A 21,736-nucleotide genomic window follows, 5' to 3' on the forward strand; every position below is an offset into this window, starting at 1 on the left:
ATTTATTTTAAATCTCCCCCCGCCCTCCCACACACACACAGATACAGAGCTTTCAAGTATTTAAACCACTGTACAAGGCTAGAAAAGGTCCACAGCCACAGCACACGTACAAAATAGTTTTACCAAATCATGTCCCCCGTCACCCCCCCCGTTAAATACATTTGACCCCAATACAATGCCTAACCATAGCAAAAGATCTCATGTCAAATGTATACAATCTTATTTACACAAGAACATTTGATCCAAAAGTGCATTGAATAGAATCCTGATTGACAATCATCTCTGCGATGATGGCTAAATATGTACAATGTTTACAAATGCTGAACATATGGAACCTCTTCCACCCCCCAATCATCATCATCATCAGTGTCAGAAAACATGTACACTCAGAGGTACTGCAGGAATGAAGACATGATTTACGGAACCTGGATGGTTTGAAGGCAAGATGCTGTTTTTTTTTTTCTTCCCGCCCCTAAACCTGTCCAGCAGATCTCACTGACGTAGTTGGTGAGAGGGACTGGGTACAAGTCCAAGTCATTTCAAAAGCCAGCTGACCATTAAACGCTGAGGAAAAATAAATGGTTGCAATTCCCTGTGTTGTTCCTCGCATCTGATATTTGATGCAAACAATACTGTTGGACACAGGAATGGACAGCAGGAGAGGTGGACCATGGCCAGAAGCTTAAACAAGACTGGGGGTGGGGGGGGGGGTGTATAACTATGTACATAATAAATAACATTTCTTCCAGTTACCTTCACCGGTGATAATACATAATGCACTTCATGGGGCATAGGGTCGTTCTGTGAGCGAGGCTGCCGTTTGGACCAACATGGGGACGAGGTGCCATGAGCTCCCATTACCAAAAAAAACAAAAAAACAAAAAAAAAAAAACAAAACACCAAGATGGTCACGATAAATCCTCCTCTGTGCTCACTATTGAAATCTGAAGTGGAGGAGAAAGAGAAAAAATTAAAACAATACAATGCACCACAATATGCCTTTATTTCAATGACTGTATATGCTGCAATTATTATTATTATTTATTATTCATTCATTCATTTTCTACTGCTTTTTCCTCACGAGGGTCGCGGTGGGTGCTGGAGCCTATGCCAGCTGTCTTCAGGCGAGAGGTGGGGTACACCCTGGACTGGTGGCCAGCCAATCACAGGGCACATATAGACAAACAACCATTCACACTCACATTCATACCTATGGACAATTTGGAGTCGGCAATTAACCTAGCATGTTTTTGGAATGTGGGAGGAAACCGGAGTACCCGGAGAAAACCCACGCATGCACGGGGAGAACATGCAAACTCCACACAGAGATGGCCGAGGGTGGAATTGAACCCACTCAACCGCCGTGCCGTCCTTATTTATTATTATTATTGTCAGCAAATGGATATAGTAGTGGCAAATAGTCCTGTGTGGGAATGCTAGTCTGTTACCAGTTTGTATTTGCACTGGCCTGCTTTACATCTGGTTTAACCGTCTTATTACATTTGCAATGCAAGTCACGTCTGTGAAATAACGCTATGGTGAATGATGTACATTATTATTCATGGTGAATTTCATTAATATTTGAGCACCAGCATTTATCACTTTGTTGGACAACAGCATACGCCCCCACACTGACTCACTTCCCCCTTCGGTGTTACAACTTTCTGGTCCCTGATAAACCAGACACTCTCCTCCATAGGATCAGTGCTATGTGGTCAAACAGTCAAAAAGCCTTGATGCAATAAACAAATGTGTGATTCTTTTTATGCATTAAAATCCACAAGAGGAGGGTTAACAATTGAACCCCTCTGGAAGTTCTTAATCAGGGGTCTCAAACACGCGGCCCGTGGGCCAAATGTGGCCCGCAGGACACTAGTTTGAGGCCCCCGCCTTGATATGAAAGTTTAATGTTAGTGCGGCCCACGCAAGTTTGATATGGATGCTGTATGGTATCATGTACCCAGAAAAAATTATTACGTTTGATTAATGTTCATGTTAAAGGTTAAATAACTGTTAATAGTTATCCTCCCTATCCGTGTGGAAGTGGTAAGTTTTTGGCTATTTAAGTTTAAAGGAAATAACTTGAGCTAGGTCGCTAGCTCTCTAGTTTGCGAGTTAGCATGTGTCTCAAGACCCTGCAGTTGCGCAATATGTTGTAAATAAAAAGGGTATAAATGTGACTATAGTCGTGTTTTGTCATGTCTACGGGGCTCTAATAATGCTTTGTTCATTTTAATCTGAAAAAAATAATTTGTCTACCCACCAACTATGTGGTTTCTTAAGTTTATTATTTGCGGTTTTATTATTATTATTATTATATTTATTTATTACTGATTGATTTTCTTTATTCATTTTCATCTTTTGTGCAGAAAAATAAAAATTAAGATATTTGACAACAGTGGAATGTTTTATCAGAGCTTTTATTGTAGAAAATCAGAACCAAAGCACTGAAAAAGTTTGTATATTTTTCTGTTTTTAATAAATGCGTTTTTTTGTTTTATTTGGAAAACCTGATGCGGCCCAGCCTTGCCCAGACCCTAGCTCCAGTGGCCCCCAGGTAAATTGAGTTTGAGACCCCTGTTCTTAATGATCTGATGTAGGTTCCATCCCTTTCCAGCCCTTTTTGTGCTAAGCAATGGTTGCAGACGTTTCCTTTGTAGGTAACCATGGTTAACAGAGGAAAAACAAAGATTTCAAGCCACAGCTTTAGTCCGTTATTCTCGTTCAATCAGGATGGCAGTCATGTCTAGTCTTTGAACCCGCCAACACCATCACTTATCACTAACATGGAGTCAGGGTTGAAATGTTTGTTTTGGGATCAAATCCAATTCCATGACAGAAGAGGGACGAGGCAATTCATTCCCGGTCACCTCCTCACTCTTCATAACATTGTGGAGTGCATGCAAATGGCCATCATACAAACTGAGGCAGCAGACTTTGTGCAAACTAGTGTGTCAACCTTTGGCCATGACTGTACAGCTCTGCATGCGTGTGAATGACATTCCTATCGTGGCTTGAGAGTCTGAGGCTCAGAGATAACTCTATTTATAATAAGTCTTGTGTCAGCTGTGAGGGTGACCGCAGAAATGAGCGCGCCATCTTGCATATTTGAGTGGACGAGGGTTAATCTGCATACAGAGGAGGCTGGCCAACAGCACATTAAGCATTACGCAAGACTGCAAAAGCTCCCGATGAGTATTTAAACCTAGTTGGTGCCAAGGCACTCATGCACTAATTACTTTACTCAGCAGAGGCTTTGCTATTGAAGACAAAGTTGAGGTTGAGAGATTATGATCTGGGATGTAATTATTTGTTTAACATTGTTTAGTGATGCAACTTTTTTTTTACTCACCGCTGGGTATGTGTGCCCCACGTTTGTGCTGTGCCGCGTGATATCAATGTTGAGGTCTTCTTCGGTGGTCTTCAGGTAGACAGGGTTGTCAAAGTTCATGCTTTTCTGATTCTTCAGTTGCCAGTTTCTCCACATCAAATAGCCGCCTGCCACCGCCATGGCAAACACCACTAAAAAAAAAGGATATGGCAGACAATTAGGATCAGAAATTCATATTTATAGTAAAAACTCTTGGGCATCTGCATTGGCCTTAGTGCCGCCCCCACCCCCCAAGCAGGTAAATACTAATACATTCATTCATTCTTTACGGCGGGGTACACCCTGGACTGGTCGCCAGCCAATCACAGGGCACATATAGACAAACAACCATTCACACTCACATTCATACCTATGGACAATTTGGAGTGGCCAATTAACCTAGCATGTTTTTGGAATGTGGGAGGAAACCGGAGTACCCGGAGAAAACCCACGCATGCATGGGGAGAACATGCAAACTCCACACAGAGATGGCCGAGGGTGGAATTGAACTCGGGTCTAACCACTCGACCACCGTACAGCTGGAAACACTAATACAGTATTTGTAAAATAGCAACATATGTATATAAAGGCTAAATGGCCAATTATGTAAATTTGACTTAATCTCTTGCCCCTCCCCACCACAGCTAGATCACAGTCCTGCACTAAAGTACTTTAAAGTAAAATGTTAGCATGTTTTTTCCAGTTAGCATCCATTTTGGCATGTCTTGCGTGACGCCAACTGTGTTAATTTATTTTTTTCCATTTAGAGATGTACCTTGTGGAACAGCTTAACGATGCTAACCAATGACTGCACTTACACACAGGAAGTACGGCCCATGCTGCTGCAGAGCCTCTGGCTGCAGTGTTCACCTGGATTGATGTACTCACGTTGGCTTCTAGAAGAACAAACATGTATGAATGAAAAGTGCAATAAAAACAGCGGAGATCTACAGTGATCTAGAGTACTACATAGGAGGCAAAACCTGCACACAAAATACCCCGTTCTCAATGCCCCCAGGAAATCTGCTTGGGTTCATGTTTTAACTGAGAATATCATTTCTGCAAAAAAGCAAAATGAGGCTAAAGTGTGTATGAATTATTAAGAGGAGAAAAAAAGCAAACAGCTGGCATGAACCATTAAAAATGTAACTACTGGGTAAGCGCTGTAAAAAAATTTTTTACAAAAGGACGAAGTGTAGATGCAAGACTGTATCCCTCTAAAATCACTCAAAAACTTAAGCAGCCAGAAAGCAAAACTAATTTAAAAAAAAAAAAGTTTTAGGAAGAGCATGCAATGATGTATTTTACCAGAGGAGGGCAGCATTAGAGCTTTCAGGGAGTTTTGGTAGAAAGGTCTGCTAAAGAGTATGGGAGTATGTTTTCTAAACAAAAAAACAGCTTTTAATATCCAAAAAAGGGGGGGAAAAGGGGGTAGGAAGAAACTAAAACCAAGTAAAAGTCAGCTATACATCATCTTCCGAGCCTAAAGACTTTTCTTAGCCTTTTTTTAAATAAATTAAAATAAATTTTATTTATTTAATACATACATACATACATACATATATATACATATATATACACACACACACACACACACATATACACATATACATATATACACATATATACATATACACACACACTGTTGTGTTTTATCGCTTCACTGTAGGTTTTATGCTTTCTTTGTAGCACTTTGAGATTTCTGTAATGTAAAGTGCAATATAAATAAAATTTATTATTATTATTATTATCATCTTTAAAAAAAAAGGTAGGCTATACTGTATGTTGCGTCACCATCGTTCTGTGGTGGCTTTCAAGTTCAACATTGAAAAGAATGCCATTGCTTATCACTTCCTGTGACTAACAAGATTAGAGCCAGGCCAAGCTTCAGCAACACAATACTTTGCTTTTCCATTTGGTGCGGCTGCAAAGGCTGAACAAATGGGATAAATATGTTTGCTGCATGTTTAGCAAAGAGCATAAAAGCCTTTGGCGACAACCCAAATTGGGGAGATGGTGAAAGGAACTTCCTTTTCTTGCAAGCCATTCTCAATTTCAAGTAGCAAAGTGAAAGACGGGTACGTTAACACACACACATTCAAAACCAGGAGGGCAGTGGTACACGGAGTTGTCGGGGGGCTCCAGTACAGCAGCAAATATGCACCCCAATTGCGGAGTTTCTTTCTGTCTTGGTACAAAAAGAGCGGTCTGGGAAGCTGGATAGACCCTGACAAAAATCAACTGAAGCAGCAGAGAGACAAGTGTTTCCCCAGCAACCTTGCAAAGGAAGACTGCAGGCATGGCTGCAGTTAAATCTGTTTTGCAAAAGATCTCGGCTTATGGAAATCAGTTTAAATGGACAAAATCTCAACTGCTTTCGGTGTCAAGGAAACCCTCCTATACGTATATCAAAAGGTAGCTGGAGCCCATCCCTGCTGACCTGGAGTGAACGCAACAGCACATAGCGCAGGCATTGGGCAATGAACTGTGACGAAATGGGTGATAGTAATGCTGCAAATAAGTCAATTACACGTCATAACTTTAAGAGGGAAGCCCATTGAATGACGCAGTCCACACAAAATCCACACCAACAAGTTATGGCACTCTTCACACCCAACAGTTCAATTAGCGGAAGGAACCTCAGACCAAGTCCCGGGAGGCTAACTTGGGTGTAACTTACCAGGTTTGCAACGTAGGCCATCAGCAGCAAGTTCCTGCCCTTCTGGACACATGCAGGTATATTTGGGGGAGTGTTTGTTGATTTGTGGTGCTGGCAAACACATGAAGCTGCAGCCCCCGTTTTCACCTTTCTCGGCACACCAGTTTGTTCCTTAAAAAGAACACAAAACATTAGAATTATTAGAAAGGTCAGAGAAGAAATGGTCACACTAAAAAGATGGTTTGATGATAATAGTCCTTGAACCTAAGTAAAACTAAAATCATGCTGTTTGCTAACAGCAGAAAGGACACGCACCAGCAAATACAAATAGACGGTGTGGACATTGAAAGGGTGAATGAAAATAAATTTCTGGGTATCACAATAGATGAAAATATGAGCTGGAAACCTCATATTACAAATATACAACATAAGGTGGCCAGAAATATTTCAGTATTGAACAAAGCAAAATTTGTTCTCAATCAGAAATCACTCCACACTCTTTATTGCTCTCTGGTTCTACCATATCTTACTAATAACTATAAAAGCAATCTTCACTGGCTAAATGTACTGCAAAAAAGGTCAGTAAGGATAATTCATAATGCCGCCTACAGAGAACATACTAACTCATTATTTCTAAAATCACAAATACTTCAACTTCAAACAGCTAAAATAATGCATAAGGCTAAAAACAACCAATTAGCTAAAAATGTCATCCAATACTTCTCTACAAGAGAGGAGAAATATGATCTCAGGGAAGAAGTACATTTGAAACACTTCTACAGTATGCTAGGACTACGCTAAAAAGCCATAGCATTTCAGTATGTGGAATCAAACTATGGAATGGATTGAGTAAGGACCTCAAACAATGCACAACGATGAGCCAATTCAAGAAACAATACAAGCAGTTGATGTTTGCTAAATACAAGGATGAAGAGTCTTGAACCAGTCATGATGTGCTATATATATATCACTATATTGACACTTACTATGGTACACATTATGTCATTGGATGCTCATATCACCATATCACCGTACTTCGATACGAGGTACATTATAAAAAAAAAAAAACTTAAACTGTATTATGGAAAGCAGGAAGTGAACAAATGTAACAGTTACTGATTGTAAAAGTACCAGATGGAGGGGTAGGATTTAATAAGCTTTGCTTCTTCCTACTCCTTTTGGACATGTGGAACTGTGAACTGATTATGGGATGCATTCAATTGTAATCTGATGCATGTTCAAATGAAATAAAGCCATTACCAAAACTGTGAAAATGTACTTCATACATGTACTACCACTGTACCTGACTCCCTTAACATGATAAAAAAATGTGGCTGTAAAACATTACAGAAACTATGAAACTTTCTTGGGTATTTTCACCCATCCATTTTCTACCACAGTGTGGGTGACCAGAGCCAGTATCAGCAGTCTTTCCAACTAGACTAAATTACCAGCTAATGCAGTAGCCTACCCAGGGTCACTGATGTGTCAAGAAGTAAACCCCACACCTTTAAATCATGTAGTCAGCTAACCAATTCTGCACAGCCAACCCTTTAAAGTCATTAAATGGTAAGCAGCATTTATAGCTTCAGTATAACAAAATTATAAACACATTTGGATGTGTCAGCCCCCCCCCCCCCCCCCAATAATTCTCTTACCAGATAGCTGAATCAGCTCATGATAAACAATGATGTCTTGTGGATCATTCAGGTTGTTGGCCAGTGTCACAACATCTGAGCCACTGAATTTATTTGCGCCATAGATGGCTTTCTTCTCGCCATCTGTCCAGAAGACACGATCCTGGAAAAAGGGAAAAATAAAGTTATAAAAAGCACAAAGAAGATATGATAGCAGCAAAAGTATCCCAATGACAAGAAAACTGTATTACCTCAAAAACGGTGAGAGCAAAGGGGTGCGCTAGGTAGTTTGAAGACTGCAGAACTTTCTTCCTGTTGTCGCCATTCAGGTCAACACTGCAGAGCATGTGCAGCTTTGAATCCACCCAATACAACCTGCCTTTGATTAGATCTGAGACCAAGACAAAGACGACAACATATTGCAGGGCATTGCATACAATATTATCACATACTACAGTATTAATTGGCCCTGTACCCTAGAAACCGCCCATGAATGATACGGGAAAAGGCCGAAATGATACTGTGTCAAAGAGAAAATAGCAAAACAGAATATTAGAAATGGAGCGTTTTATCACCATTAATGAGGAGGACACTCTTGAAATGATCGAAAAAACTAAAAATGCAAATACAAGTCGGAAAACCAAGGGCGACCTCAAGCTTTTTTTCCTGAATGGCTCATCAACTGCAAGAACGAACGAAGACTGGTAGAAAGTATTCCCCCGCCTGAGTTAGACAAAAAGCATCAACGATCCCAAATATGCTATCAAATTGCCATAGTTGTGTATGCATGTGTACCAAGGGTTATTCCATTTGGCCACTGGATGTCTGTTGCTACCAGAATCTGCCGATCCACTCCGTTCATACCAGACTTCTCAATTTTTGCTGGCACACCCCAGTCAGACCAGTACAGAAACCTACAAGTCCAAAATATAGAATAAACTGTAGAACAGAAAAAGGCATAAAGAAAGAAGATGCACTGATCCGCCATGTTTGACACTTACCCAGACAGAGGATCCACAGCAATGGAAGCCGGCTCTTTCAGGCCTCTGTTGAACAGGATTTTCTGCTTGGTTCCGTTAAAGTTAGCGACAGAGATGGTTTTGGTACCCAGATCAGACCAGTACAGGTTCTTGTATATCCAGTCCACAGCGATTCCCACAGGGGAGTGGACGTTATCTATCACTTTGTGGTGGACGCCCACATCCCCTCGTTTGTCCAGCACCGTGCTAAACATGAATATTTGATCAATTAACAAGAAACTAAATTATCAGGCTATTTACGATATCAGTAAACGTTCTAACAAGACTGAGTTTGTACACTTCCATGTGCTGCGTACCTCAATATGGCCTTCTGTCCCAGGTCGGCCCAAAACATCATCTGCTGACCAAAATCTGCATCCAGAGCCACCGTGTTTCTCTGCTGCTCCACAATTTGAGTGTACTCCTTCCCCTCCAGACCCAAACGACGGACGTCACGGCGGTTTGTGAAAATCAGACTGGGCTCTTTACCTAAGAACAGCGAGGGCCTACTGAAATGTCTTCTCCTCAATCACTGTTTCAATTACAATTAATGTAAAACACATCTGAAACATTAACAAACATGTCTAATTAAAATCCAAAACCATTCAGAAGATCAACACTAGAGCCAAAAGAGAGGCCTTTACTTACCCACAGCCTTACAGACTCCTGTAGTTGGATCCATCTGGTAGCCGTTGTGACATTCACACTTGTATCCTCCCTTTAGGTTGATGCAGATCTGACTGCAGATGCCAGGGTTCAGACACTCATTGATGTCTGAAAAGACAAAAAAGGATTCAAGCAGGTGGAATCAATTCAACATCATTACCAACTGAATTGACTAAAGTATCTTTAAAATCATGATCAACGTGTGATAATTTCATGTTACTGTAACAAATATTAACAAGCAATATTTTTAATTCCGAAACAACCACAACCAAACTAGTAAATGTCTACCTCCACAGGTCTTGTGGTCGATGAGCTGCAGTCCAGGTATACAGTCACACTCAAAGCCAATTACCATGTCCTTGCATATGTGTGAACAGCCCCCATTGTTCATTAGGCACTCGTTGACGTCTGAAGAACATGAAGAAAGCTCTGTTGGAACTATTAAGGTCTAAAAAGGGAACATATTAGCATTTCTATATCCCAATAAATACATCGTTAAAAAAAATGGTACTTGAAATAATAGTATAGAAATAATCTTTCTACAGTAGTAGTGTCATGAGATCTTGCAAGATTTAAAAACGTGTTATCCGAAAAAAAACCCCAACAAAAAACGTCTTGGATTAAGGGATCGGTGCCTGCCATGAGCTAAACTGAGATGCTGTATTTCAAGCATTAGAAAACGCGCTCAGTACTCCGTTCATGCAGTTTGTTGTGTTCAGGAACTCACTGCATTCCTTGATGGGTTCGTCGCTCCAGTCAGGACAGTCTCGGGCCTTGTTGCACACTTTGCTCATCTCGATACACTCCCCGCTGCGACATTTGAACCTCTCTGGTCCATTACACTGAGTCACTGGAGGGAGACATTTTGCATTAGAGCGTTTCTGCATCATTTCACAACTTGAACGCCTCAGAAAAATGTCACTCTACACAGCATCATAGATGTAGTAGGTTCAGGAGTTAACCTCATTATACGTAGTTGTTGCCAATCAAATACAATCTTGACAAAAAGGACATGTGTTTCAAAACAAACATTTGTTTTGCTTTTCATGGTTAACCCCCACACCCCTGTTGAGTCTCCGTTGCATGTGTGTGGAACAAACAGAATCATGCAAGGACAAAACTAAACTGACTCATAAAAAGGAACTTACAGTTTTTGCAGTTGACTTCATCTGAACCATCGGCACACTCTCTCATGCCGTTACATTGTCTGCTGCCCTGAATGCAGTTCCCGTCCTCGCATTTGAACTGATCTGCTCCGCAGGTGCGTACGGCTGGCAATGCCAAACACGAGAAAAAGCAGGAAAAAAAATTAGCCCTATCAAATATGTCAATGAGGATATCGATACATGTTATCAGTGCTAGAACAACAAAAGTCAAGTTGGTACATACGACAGTTGGCTTCATCGCTGCCATCTTTGCAGTCGGTGTCTCCGTCACACCTCCACCTATTGTGTATACACTCTCCTGAATGGCATTGCATCTCACTAGTTGAGCATTTGGCCGGTGGTGTTGGGTGTCGGCCACAGCGCGACGGAGACTCATCCGATTGATCCTGCAAACAAAACGTTTTAGTACGATAGAGACTATGACTTCCACAATATACAGTAGAACAAAGATTGAATTTAAGGTATATGAAACACTCATTGTCAAATACTGTATATTTTCACATTTAAAAACCAACAAAAAAAGGAAAATCTGACTGAAATTGTTACTCAAAATTTGGTAGCTCCGAAAAAGCAAGCAAAACCAGTGGATTGAATAAGTTACTTCACACCATTTCAATTTTCTGTGCGAGTGCCTTGTAAAAATGCCAGATTAGTTATGGGTATCATGCTTTGGAGAAAAAAAAATGCATGATTTCATGCAATTTTAAGAAGCAGGGGTTGCTAGGAGTCAATTCCTTACGGGGCGTTACCAATGATGCCACCAAGTTTGTGCAGCTACACAGCTTGTAAACCAAATTCTAAAATGGAAATTGAGGGTTTCCTGGAAAACACATTTGCCCCGCCCCGCTTTTAGCCTTGTTTTAGCTCTGAATTTTACTCAACTCTATTTTTATTTCTTTTTCTCTACTGTAAAGAGTCTTTGAGTACTCTGAAAAGCGCTATACAAATAAAATGTATTATTATTATCATCATCATCATCAGACTACTTTGTCAGATATAGCAGTGATTTTCAACCACTGTGCCGTGGCACACTAGTGTGCCTTGAGAAATTGTCAGGTGTGCCGTGAGGAATTATCCAATATCACTTTTTATAATTAACATTTATTAATCATCATTTGCAAATATGTCAATATCCATGTATAGGTGGACCCAAATATCCCAAATCATATTGCATGCTCAGATATGACGTAACACGCAGCTCCAGACGTTCTTCAGTTTTAAAAAATGGAGGCCAGCAATCGGCACTGGACTAAGCAAAGTTTGTTTTTGATCCAAACTAAATTTCAAGACTGGACAAACAAAAAACTGGCAATACAGAATTATTCCAACAAGTGAAAGAACAACTCTGGGAAGTCGGTATCACGTGATGTTGGTGTTTGTGCTTTACTGGGCATGCCCTATTGACTATTCTGGTTGATTATAGCGATGCATGTAGACAAGAGATTGGAATATTCCTTTCCATGTATACCATTGTTTCCGGAAAAGTCTTTCGGAAAGAGAAAAACTCATGTAAACATGGCGACTGTCGAGTGTCCGTGGTGTAAAGACTGGCAGACCAATGATGTTTTCCAATGTAAAAAAAAAAAAAAAAAAAAGTGCCGTGGCTCAAAAAAGGTTGGAAAAAAACACTGATATATAGAACTGTTCCATTTTGAACAGATGGTACAACCCCTGAGGAGTGACAGAATTACAGCCCTCTGTTGCACATAACCAGATGGTGTATTTATGGTGTGTATATATTTGCCGTTTTACCAAGTTTCCCTTACCTGACAGTCAACGTCATCATCACACAACCAACTGGCGGGGATGCATGACGAGTTTCCGCACTGGAATTCACTGGGACCACAGGAAGACGGCGCACACTCCACCTCATCGGAGCCATCGCCACAGTCATCCTTGCCATTGCATACAAAGTTTCGGGAGATGCAGCGGCCACTGGCACAGGTGAATTCATTTGGAGCGCAGGTCACATTACCTGCGGGAACAAAGTCACATGGTTTTTCTTGTGAATGAATTTACTTTTTAGATTGTAGATTACTTGCAGTCTTCTGGTGTTGATGTGTTGGCTTGCGTCATGCGACAGTATTAGACATGTTATATAGCCTTGTACAGCAAGTAATGCAGGTGCATTTTTAGTTATTTTTTTCAAATAAATCGAGCTATAATGTCACTCACAGCAAGCGGCCATCACAATATTTCAGATTGTTCCCCTACCACAGCCGACTTCGTCTTCTCCATTGTGGCAGTCCTTTTCACCATCACATTTCCAGAAGTTAGGGATACACTGAGTGGTGCCTGCCCCGCAGCTAAACTCATTCAAACGGCATGTCCGCATGTCTGCATGATCACAAAAACACAGGACATTTAGTTATTGCATTATTGTTTTGTGTCAAAATATCCCAGTCCCACTCCGCTTTTGCATTATTACAAAAAAGTAAATTAAACAAAAGTGATTAATCCCAAGCCTTATAATTTAGCCATTAATCATAATTCCATGTGTGGTTAGGTGTAAGCTTATGAGACCATCCCTGAGGTGATTCTATGAAAATTTATCATTTCTTTTGATACAAATTGAACATGGATAGCCCAGTTCTAACATATTCGCCCTCCAAGACACATTTGATGCCAGCTTCCTGCGGTGCACAACACAGCCATTTGAAAATACATGTAAATTTGTAAACAAAAATCGGATCAAAATTGACTAATGAGCAAGTGCGCATGGTAATCGGTTCAAAGTCAGCAAAAGTGACCAGGCATCCACGTCGTTTAGCCCTTGCCAAGCATGGGAACAGCTGAACAAATAGCATCGGGATATAAACAGTACAGTAGGTGTACGTGCAGCTAAGCCCGTGTACAGTGCAGGTATCCCGGGAACTTAATCCCCCCCCCTACAAAACAGAAACTACAAGACTAAGACCTTCAGTTAAAGCAGTGCTTTTCAAACTAGAGGGCACGCCCCCCCATGGGCTACGCATGGTTCATTATTAATCCTTTAGGCCCAGAGTTGTTTTTTTTTCCCCCAAGAAAATATTCAGTTTTGATATTACTATTTAAAAACGGATACTGTAAATGATGAAAAATCAACAGTATGACAGTTTGTGGTGAGTAAATTCACTCATCTATTTAGCATTATGTCATAATACCCAACAAGCTCATACAGCAGGGGTCTCAAACACGCGGCACGCGGGCCAAATGTGGCCCACAGAACACTAGTTTGAGGCCCCCGCCTTGATATGAAAGTTTAATGTTCGTGCGGCACGCGCAAGTTTGATATGGATGCTGTATGGTGTCATGTACCCAGAAAAAATTATTACGTTTGATTAATGTTCATGTTAAAGGTTAAATAACTGTTAATAGTTATCCTCCCTATCCGTGTGGAAGTGGTAAGTTTTTGGCTTTAAGTTTAAAAAGAAATAACTTGAAGGCTACCGTTTAGGTCGCTAGCTCTCTAGTTTGCAAGTTAGCATGTGTCTCAAGACCCTGCAGTTGCGCAATATGTTGTAAATTAAAAAAAAAGTATAAATGTGACTATAGTCGTGTTTTGTCATGTCTACAGGGCTCTAATAATGCTTTGTTCATTTTAATCTGAAAAAAATAATTTGTCTACCCACCAACTATATGTGGTTTCATTATTATTATATTTGTTTATTACTGATTGATTGATTTTCTTTATTCTTGATTTGTTTATTTATTTTTCATCTTATTTTGAGCAGAAAAATAAAAATTAAGATATTTGAGAACAGTGGAATGTTTTATCAGAGCTTTTATTGGAGAAAATCGGAACCAAAGCACTGAAAAAGTTTGTATATTTTTCTGTTTTTTATAAATGAGTTTTTTTTTTTTTTTTGGAAAACCTGATGCGGCCCAGCCTGGCCCAGACCCTAGCTCCAGTGGCCCCCAGGTAAATTGAGTTTGAGACCCCTGTCATACAGGCATTATCATCATCCACTGTGGGATACTGAACATCACTGCTGCTTTTCCTACAGAGTGCATTTCCTACAGAGCGCATTTCCTACAGAGCATTCTTCCCTCGTGGATGTGGCTAGTTTTCATACCTCCGCCCCCCCAGAAGATAACTAAAAGTAATGATTAAATGCATCAAAGCAGTTAAAGAGAAAATTGAGGGCACTAGGCTGCAAGCAGATCCACTGATAATCCAATTTCCACCACTTGTGATAAACATGATGGGAAGCTAAGTCAATTACATAATTTCATTCCCATATACAGCCAGTCGTTGTATGGCTATAACAGTCAACAGCCCATCCTAATCTGGCATTCATAAAAGTGAATATGAAGAAAAATAAAATAAAGTGGAGATAAAAAAAAAAAAAAAGTCTACTTACGGCAGATTTCTACACTCTCATCTGACCCGTCCTCACAGTCTGGCTCCCCATCGCAGTGCCATCGCTTTGGAACGCACTGACCATTACGACATACAAAGTCAGTGTCTGGACAAACCTTTTTCACTGCGGTGAGAAATGACAAAAATCGTTGAATTAACAGGACATGTAACCAAAAAAATTGTATAATTTGGTGTTGAAATCTCAAATTATTTTACCTTCAGTATGATGTTTTTTTTAGGGCTGTCAAATGATTCATTTTATCAGATTAATCCCAGTTTTTAAATTAATCATAATCACCTTTAGCAACCATGTATGAAATATGCCAATTTTTACTATAGATGACAGGACTGATTACACACATACCGTCTGGGTCTATTCGATACAAAAATTTTGAATGAATTTTTTTTTTCCAATTGCCAACATTTTTCTCCCCTTAAAAGTATAGTTCTGCTGCACCCCCTTACCATATTAGGCCAAAAAATGCAGCATTTAATAATTGAAAAATAAATCTGATGGAGATGCATGTGGTGCATTCTTAGCAGGCGAGTAAATACTACAAATAAAATGTTAAAAATGTTACATGATTCATTTTGTAAGTGCACTTTAAGGGGGTGTTGCATCGAGACGTCAGGTTAGAATAAAGTTATAAAATGGCGTCGGATTGTGACTATGTGGGGACGCTCAATTGTGCTTCCAATCTGCCTTGGCGAGCATGCATTAATCACACACAAAACTAACGCAATTAATTAATGAAATTAGTTACTGCTGTTGACGCCTTATTTCATTATTCCTTACCAATATTTGTGCATATTCCCACTCATTGTCCCGTGATCATGACAGGACAGAGGAGGAGGAGCTGGGGAGGAGAAGTGAAACTGCTATGCTGGCATGTGACTTACTGTATGAGCAAATGTACACTATTGAGTACTTCCAAGATGACACGTGACGTCACAGGCCTGAAACATTACATTGGAGAGATGCTAAACGCGATATAGCGAGTTCCACTCTCTGTAGAACAAAGTTGCGTTTTGTCATCATCCCTTACCACACGAGCGTTCATCGCTGCCATCGGCGCAGTCCTCATCGCCGTCGCACTTCCAGACAGATGTGATGCAACGTCCATTTTCACACTGAAACTGGTTGGCCTCGCATTCCGTCTTAGTTCCTGAAGAGTAATAGCACAAAAAGGGAAGTTTATAAAAAGAACAGGTTTTGCACCACCGGGAACTGATCAAGGAGTTTAAATAAAACAGATAAGCAAGGATGATCCCATTACCTGAGGGAGCAATAAGTCTTGAGCTTGTTTAGTTATTGCGCCATCGTGTTGGAGCACAAAATGGCACCAGTGAGACGACTTGTGGTCGTCGGATGCATCAAATAAACCCTGAAAGATTCTTTAGGCCAGCGGTCTCAAACACGCGGCCCGCGGGCCAAATGTGGCCCGCAGGACACTAGTTTGAGGCCCCCGCCTTGATATGAAAGTTTAATGTTTGATATGGATGCTGTATGGTATCATGTACCCGGAAAAAATTGTTTGATTAATGTTCATAAAGGTTAAATAACTTAATAGTTATCCTCCCTATCCATGTGGAAGTGGTAAGTTTTTGGCTATTTAAGTTTAAAGGAAATAACTTGAAGGCTACCGTTTAGGTCGCTAGCTCTCTAGTTTGCGAGTTAGCATGTGTCTCAAGACCCTGCAGTTGCGCAATATGTTATAAATAAAAAGAGTATAAATGTGACTATAGTCGTGTTTTGTCATGTCTACAGGGCTCTAATAATGCTTTGTTCATTTTAAAGCTGAAAAAAATAATTTGTCTACCCACCAACTACATGTGGTTTCTTAAGTTATTATTTGCCGTTTTATTCTGATTATTATATTTATTTATTTCTGATTGATTGATTTGTTTATTTTTCATCTTATTTTGTGTAGAAAAATAAGAAGTAAGATATTTGAGAACAGTGGAATGTTTTAGCTTTGTTGTAGAAAATTGGAACCAAAACAAAGTTTTTTTAATTTTTAATAAATGCGTTTTGTTTGATTTTTTTTTGGGAAAACCTGATGCGGCCCAGTCTTACTCAGATCCGAGTTCCAGTGGCCCCCAAGTAAATTGAGTTTGAGACCCCTGCTTTAGGCAGTCCTACTTAGAGCAAGAACAATTTACCAAAAAAATCGGCGGTTAATCCATTATCCTATTAATATCAACAACTTTGGTATTCGATTAATCATTTATTTTAAAATGTGAATTTTGATTTTAGCAATTGTACAACATACAAACCATATTATCTCCATTTTAGGCAAAATATAAAGATACAAAAAGATACATACACACACAAAATCAGCTTTGATCAACATTTTTGCCTTTTCTGATATGCTCCGACTATATCACAATATTTTTTATCACGCTATATTGATATAAAAATTAAATTCAGGAGTATTCCTTACAGTATGCAGCCCTTGTGGAAAAGGTTTGAGACCCCTGGTTTAGGCCTAAAAGATTAATAAAACAGCAAGCTTTGATTAAGAAAATAATTAGTTGCAGCCTTACCTACTGTTAATTTTAAATTGCTGGCTCAAAATGATATACTTTGCATTTAATGCATTTCAATATACACCTATTAAAAAAAAAAGGATATTTGATGTGGCTGAACTGGTACAATAGTGATTTTTGTGCAGCCCAGTGTATGCCATCTGTCATACTGGAGGTGACAATGACTCAAGATCTTAAAATATCACCATCTGACCTTGATTCCTACTTTAGACTAAACTCTGTAGCCCGTGCTCTCTTGCTATCCAGGTGGGTAAATGTTTTTTCGTCCAAAAAAAAAAAAAAAAAACAAAACTATAAAAACTTATTTCATATTATCTTGCAAACCGTATTTGTATACAACCCTGGGAAAATTTGTTAATTTAATACTTTTAGATTGTTTATATTGTTTATTTTTTATTGTTCATCTGGTTCTGTCCTCTTTGCTGCTGTGCAATGCAAATTTCCCCACTGAGGGACGAATAAAGGCATATCTTATAAGCCAAATGTGACCATTACAGTAGAGTATATTTAAGCCCCTGCAATACTTTCACACTGGTACATTTCAACTAAGGCACAATCCTGGTCCATTAGAGTGATATGTTCTACATTTCAAACAAACGTTTTAAAAATACATACAAATGGACTTACAAGAAGCTGGAGAAACAGTATGGAAAACAAAGAGACCAATACATTTCCTGGTAAAAAAAAAAGGGAACTATACACTGGAGCCAAGTATGAAACAGTTCTTTCACTCAAAATACTGTCTGTGCATCAAACCTACTGTTTAAGAGCCTGAACAAAACAAATCACAGCGTTTGGGAAAACCTTCAACAAGCACACGTGACTTGCTTTTAATGTCTCCCTCAAGAAACAAAACAAAGAAAGGGAATCTAATGTGCGTTATATAAATGCTGTCGCACTGGAGGTCACGTTAATGCAATTTTCCCCAGTAACAGAAACTGTTGTGTAGTCGCCCTCCTCCTCCACTCCACCATCACCCCGCCTACTTCAAGAGCCAAATGCACCCCCACACAGACTGTGTTCATGTAGCTGAGGATCTGGGTCTAGCATGCCATCGCAGTATCTGCGGAGGGAAGCTGCATCCATTTTAATCAGGCCAGTGTGGCTGCTGCTGCTGTTCTTGCTGCCGTGTAATTTGCCTGACGCCTTGTTCAAAGAAACTCGTACAATTTTGATACGAGTGTGTACTTGTGCGGGTTTGTTTCTTCTGGCAGAGAAAGAGGTGGTGGGTATGTTCAGAGTACACACACACACACACACACACACACAAAGCAACAATGTAATAATGCATATACTTATATATACAGTAATTGACATATGCACACAAGCAGCAGTGTCGCCAACTGTAAGGCAATTGTGCCTCTTCTGTTACATCTGAGATGGCACACGGGGGGGTGGGGGTGTTGAATTGCAATCACTCCTCAACACTCCAGCAATAAAATTATCCAATCCAAATAAAGATGTCACATACATCATGCCATCGCTCCTCCATACATGATAGCATGCAGATGAACAATGAACATTATCCCCAATCCACCACCACAAGTAGATAGCAGTCCTGCGGGAACACTGCAAACGTAAATATGATACAGCTATTTAGTTTTATTTAATAACATCAAGTAAAGACCTGTTCTATATGAAATGTATAGTTAAATTACTTGTGATCTGATGCTCCAATAGAAATTAAATTAATTTGACTTTAGAGAGCACATAAGGTGGCATATGGGCCAAGCAAGAACCCATTCAATTTGGATGGAAACTTGCCACCAGTCAAGCACATCGCAGGACTGGAGTGGAACGGGGAGAAGGATTTCATTTTAATGCAGCCGTACCAACATATACAGATTTATAGTACTCAACATTCAGTTTGGCGCTTGAATACGCTTGTATGCTCGCCATTGGTTATTGATGGTATTTCAAATCAGGGGAGTAAGGTGCAAAAAAATGGGTCCCTTGGGGGGGGCATGACAGAAATAAAATGCATTTCAACTTAACAGTTGCACAATTAATAACATGTAAACTGTTTTTCCTTGTATAATATAGCTAGTAAGGGAAGAGAAAGTGTAAGAATTAACATTAGTACTCGTGAGTCTAGAAGTACCCCTCACATTTTTAACGATTCGTTCATGACTCGCGCATGCCTATGGGGAGCAGGATTTGATTTTAATGCAGCCCTACCAACATATACAGATTTATAGTACTCAACATTCAGTTTGGCGCTTGAATACGCTTGTATGCTCGCCATTGGTTATTAATGGCATTTCAAATCAGGGGAGTAAGGTGTGAAAAAACGGGTCCCTTGGGGGGGCATGACAGAAATAAAATGCATTTCAACTTAACTGTTGCACAATTAATTACATGTTAACTGGTTTTCCTTGTATAGTATAGCTAGTAAGGGAAGAGTAGTACCCGTGAGTCGAGAAGTACCCCTCACATTTTTAACGATTCGTTCATGACTCGCGCATGCCTACAGGCAGCAGGATTTCATTTTAATGCAGCCCTACCAACATACAGATATATAGTACTCAACATTCAGTTTGGCGCTTGAATACGCTTGTATGCTCGCCATTGGTTATAAATGGTATTTCAAATCAGGCGAGTAGGGTGCGGAAAAATGGGTCATGACAGAAATAAAATGCATTTCAACTTAACAGTTGCACAATTAATGACATGTTAACTGGTTTCCCTTGTATAATACAGCTAGTAAGGGAAGAGTAGTACCCGTGAGTCTAGAAGTACCCCTCACATTTTTAACGATTCGTTCATAACTCGCGCATGCCTAACCCCCAGATATACACGTAACATCTGGGTCCTGATGGCCGCCTCTTACGAGTAACTCGAATCAATTGTTTTGACACGTTCGAGTCGTTTTCACGGCTGTGTTTTACGTACATTCCGGTCCTAATTTCTCACGCAAACAAATAAATCTCCTACAATTGCCACCCGAAGATAGTGACATCCATGTGAAAATCGTTGAAAAAAATCTGACGACAGTCCTTAAATGCAACCAAGCTAATCCCGATAATTGAACTCACCTGCGCAGGTGACCTGAGATTTGTGCACCTGCAAGGGTTGACCGGAAAATCCCTCCTAACCCACTTAGAAAATCATATTTCCACGCGGATGGGGGGGTTGTCAAAAGCAGTATGCTACCATACTACTGAATGAGAAATGAGGTCAGATATTAAAACACACCGAGGAAGATGACACGTTTTCGGGGAGGAGGAAATTGATCGACCGCAAATATAATTGCACGAATACGTGACGGTACAACACGAACAAAAAACAGGCCTACTCGACTCCCTCCTTAAAAAAGGAGTGGAGGCATGATTAGGTTTTGTATCTGAATATGTGGGTAATGTCTAGAGTGGAACAAAGAAAGCATACATTTATCATCAACAGTAACGCAGATCAAGTCTTTCAATAAAGGGGCAGGTGTTGAAGCTCAGTGACGTTAGCTAACATTGGCGACATTTACGCTGCATGACGGGATTGGTCACACAACCTAAATGAGCGAACACTTACCGTGGACATCCGTAAACTGTTGGAGGTATATTAACACCGGCAGCAGAAGGATCCCGGGGGTGGAATTAACCATGTCTCGCTGCTGGAAGGTGCGCTCGGTTGCTAGCTGAGCGCTTGCGGGCTGCCTTGCTAAAAGCTCTGCTCCTGCTGGCTCGAGCCACCCCTGCTCGGTTCACTTGCCGGTTCACGCGCCCACCACATATATAAACGCAAGACGCGCGCGCTCTCGCACGTAAACTCGGACACGAGCGCGCCGCAGAAGAAAGCAGAGGTAATGGTCCCACGCCTTGGGACCTCCTTTTGTAAGCAGGAGTCCACCACGTCGCTCTTTTGCAGCACAAATGTTTTCCTACGTTACCTCCCGCAATGCCAAGGTGGATTATTCCCTCCTTCACTATTGCTTGTTAACCCTTGACTGTCCGCATTCAATTACAATTTGACTCCTATTGCATTATAATGCAACCTGAACAATTAACTTATTAATTAACTTCATTTGAGAACTAGTTCTGAAACAGGGGTACTACCCAAGGTACTTGAAATTAAAATAATATTAAATAATAATATTAATACAGGCGACACGGCGGTTGAGTGGTTAGCGCGCAGACCTCACAGCTAGGAGACCAGTGTTCAATTCTGCCCTCGGCCCCCCGTGCATGCGTGGGTGCATGCGTGGTACTCCGGTTTCCTCCCACATTCCAAAAACATGCTAGGTTAATTGGCGACTCCAAATTGTCCATAGGTATGAATGTGAGTGTAAATGGTTGTTTGTCCATATGTGCCCTGTGATTGGCTGGCGACCAGT

The 21,736-nt window shown here is 40.4% G+C and overlaps 1 protein-coding gene across 2 annotated transcripts; it reads right to left on the reverse strand.

The window, feature by feature from the left end:
• Positions 1-60: 60 nt before the first annotated feature.
• Positions 61-21,142, reverse strand: vldlr (very low density lipoprotein receptor). 2 transcript variants are annotated; one of them, XR_013629285.1, is made up of 20 exons: positions 20,935-21,142; positions 15,906-16,025; positions 14,861-14,983; positions 12,732-12,854; positions 12,284-12,492; positions 10,741-10,903; positions 10,500-10,622; positions 10,079-10,201; positions 9,640-9,759; positions 9,334-9,459; positions 9,003-9,174; positions 8,668-8,892; positions 8,462-8,580; positions 7,918-8,057; positions 7,688-7,829; positions 6,051-6,200; positions 4,189-4,266; positions 3,353-3,522; positions 754-944; positions 61-632 (listed from the first exon to the last, which is right to left on the reverse strand). XR_013629285.1 is itself a non-coding variant. In XM_058064898.2 (19 exons), the coding sequence occupies exons 1-19, from the start codon at positions 21,005-21,007 to the stop codon at positions 909-911; spliced, it is 2,535 nt and encodes an 844-aa protein (XP_057920881.2). In that variant the 5' UTR covers positions 21,008-21,142; the 3' UTR covers positions 61-908. The 2 variants fall into 2 exon arrangements, 1 of the variants encoding a protein (XP_057920881.2); XM_058064898.2 differs by having other exon boundaries at positions 61-944.
• Positions 21,143-21,736: the final 594 nt, after the last annotated feature.

Source organism: Doryrhamphus excisus, linkage group LG10 (genome assembly GCF_037039965.1).
Source record: "Doryrhamphus excisus strain RoL-2023G ecotype Guam linkage group LG10, RoL_Dexc_Guam_v1.1, whole genome shotgun sequence".
NCBI lineage: Eukaryota > Metazoa > Chordata > Actinopteri > Syngnathiformes > Syngnathidae > Doryrhamphus > Doryrhamphus excisus.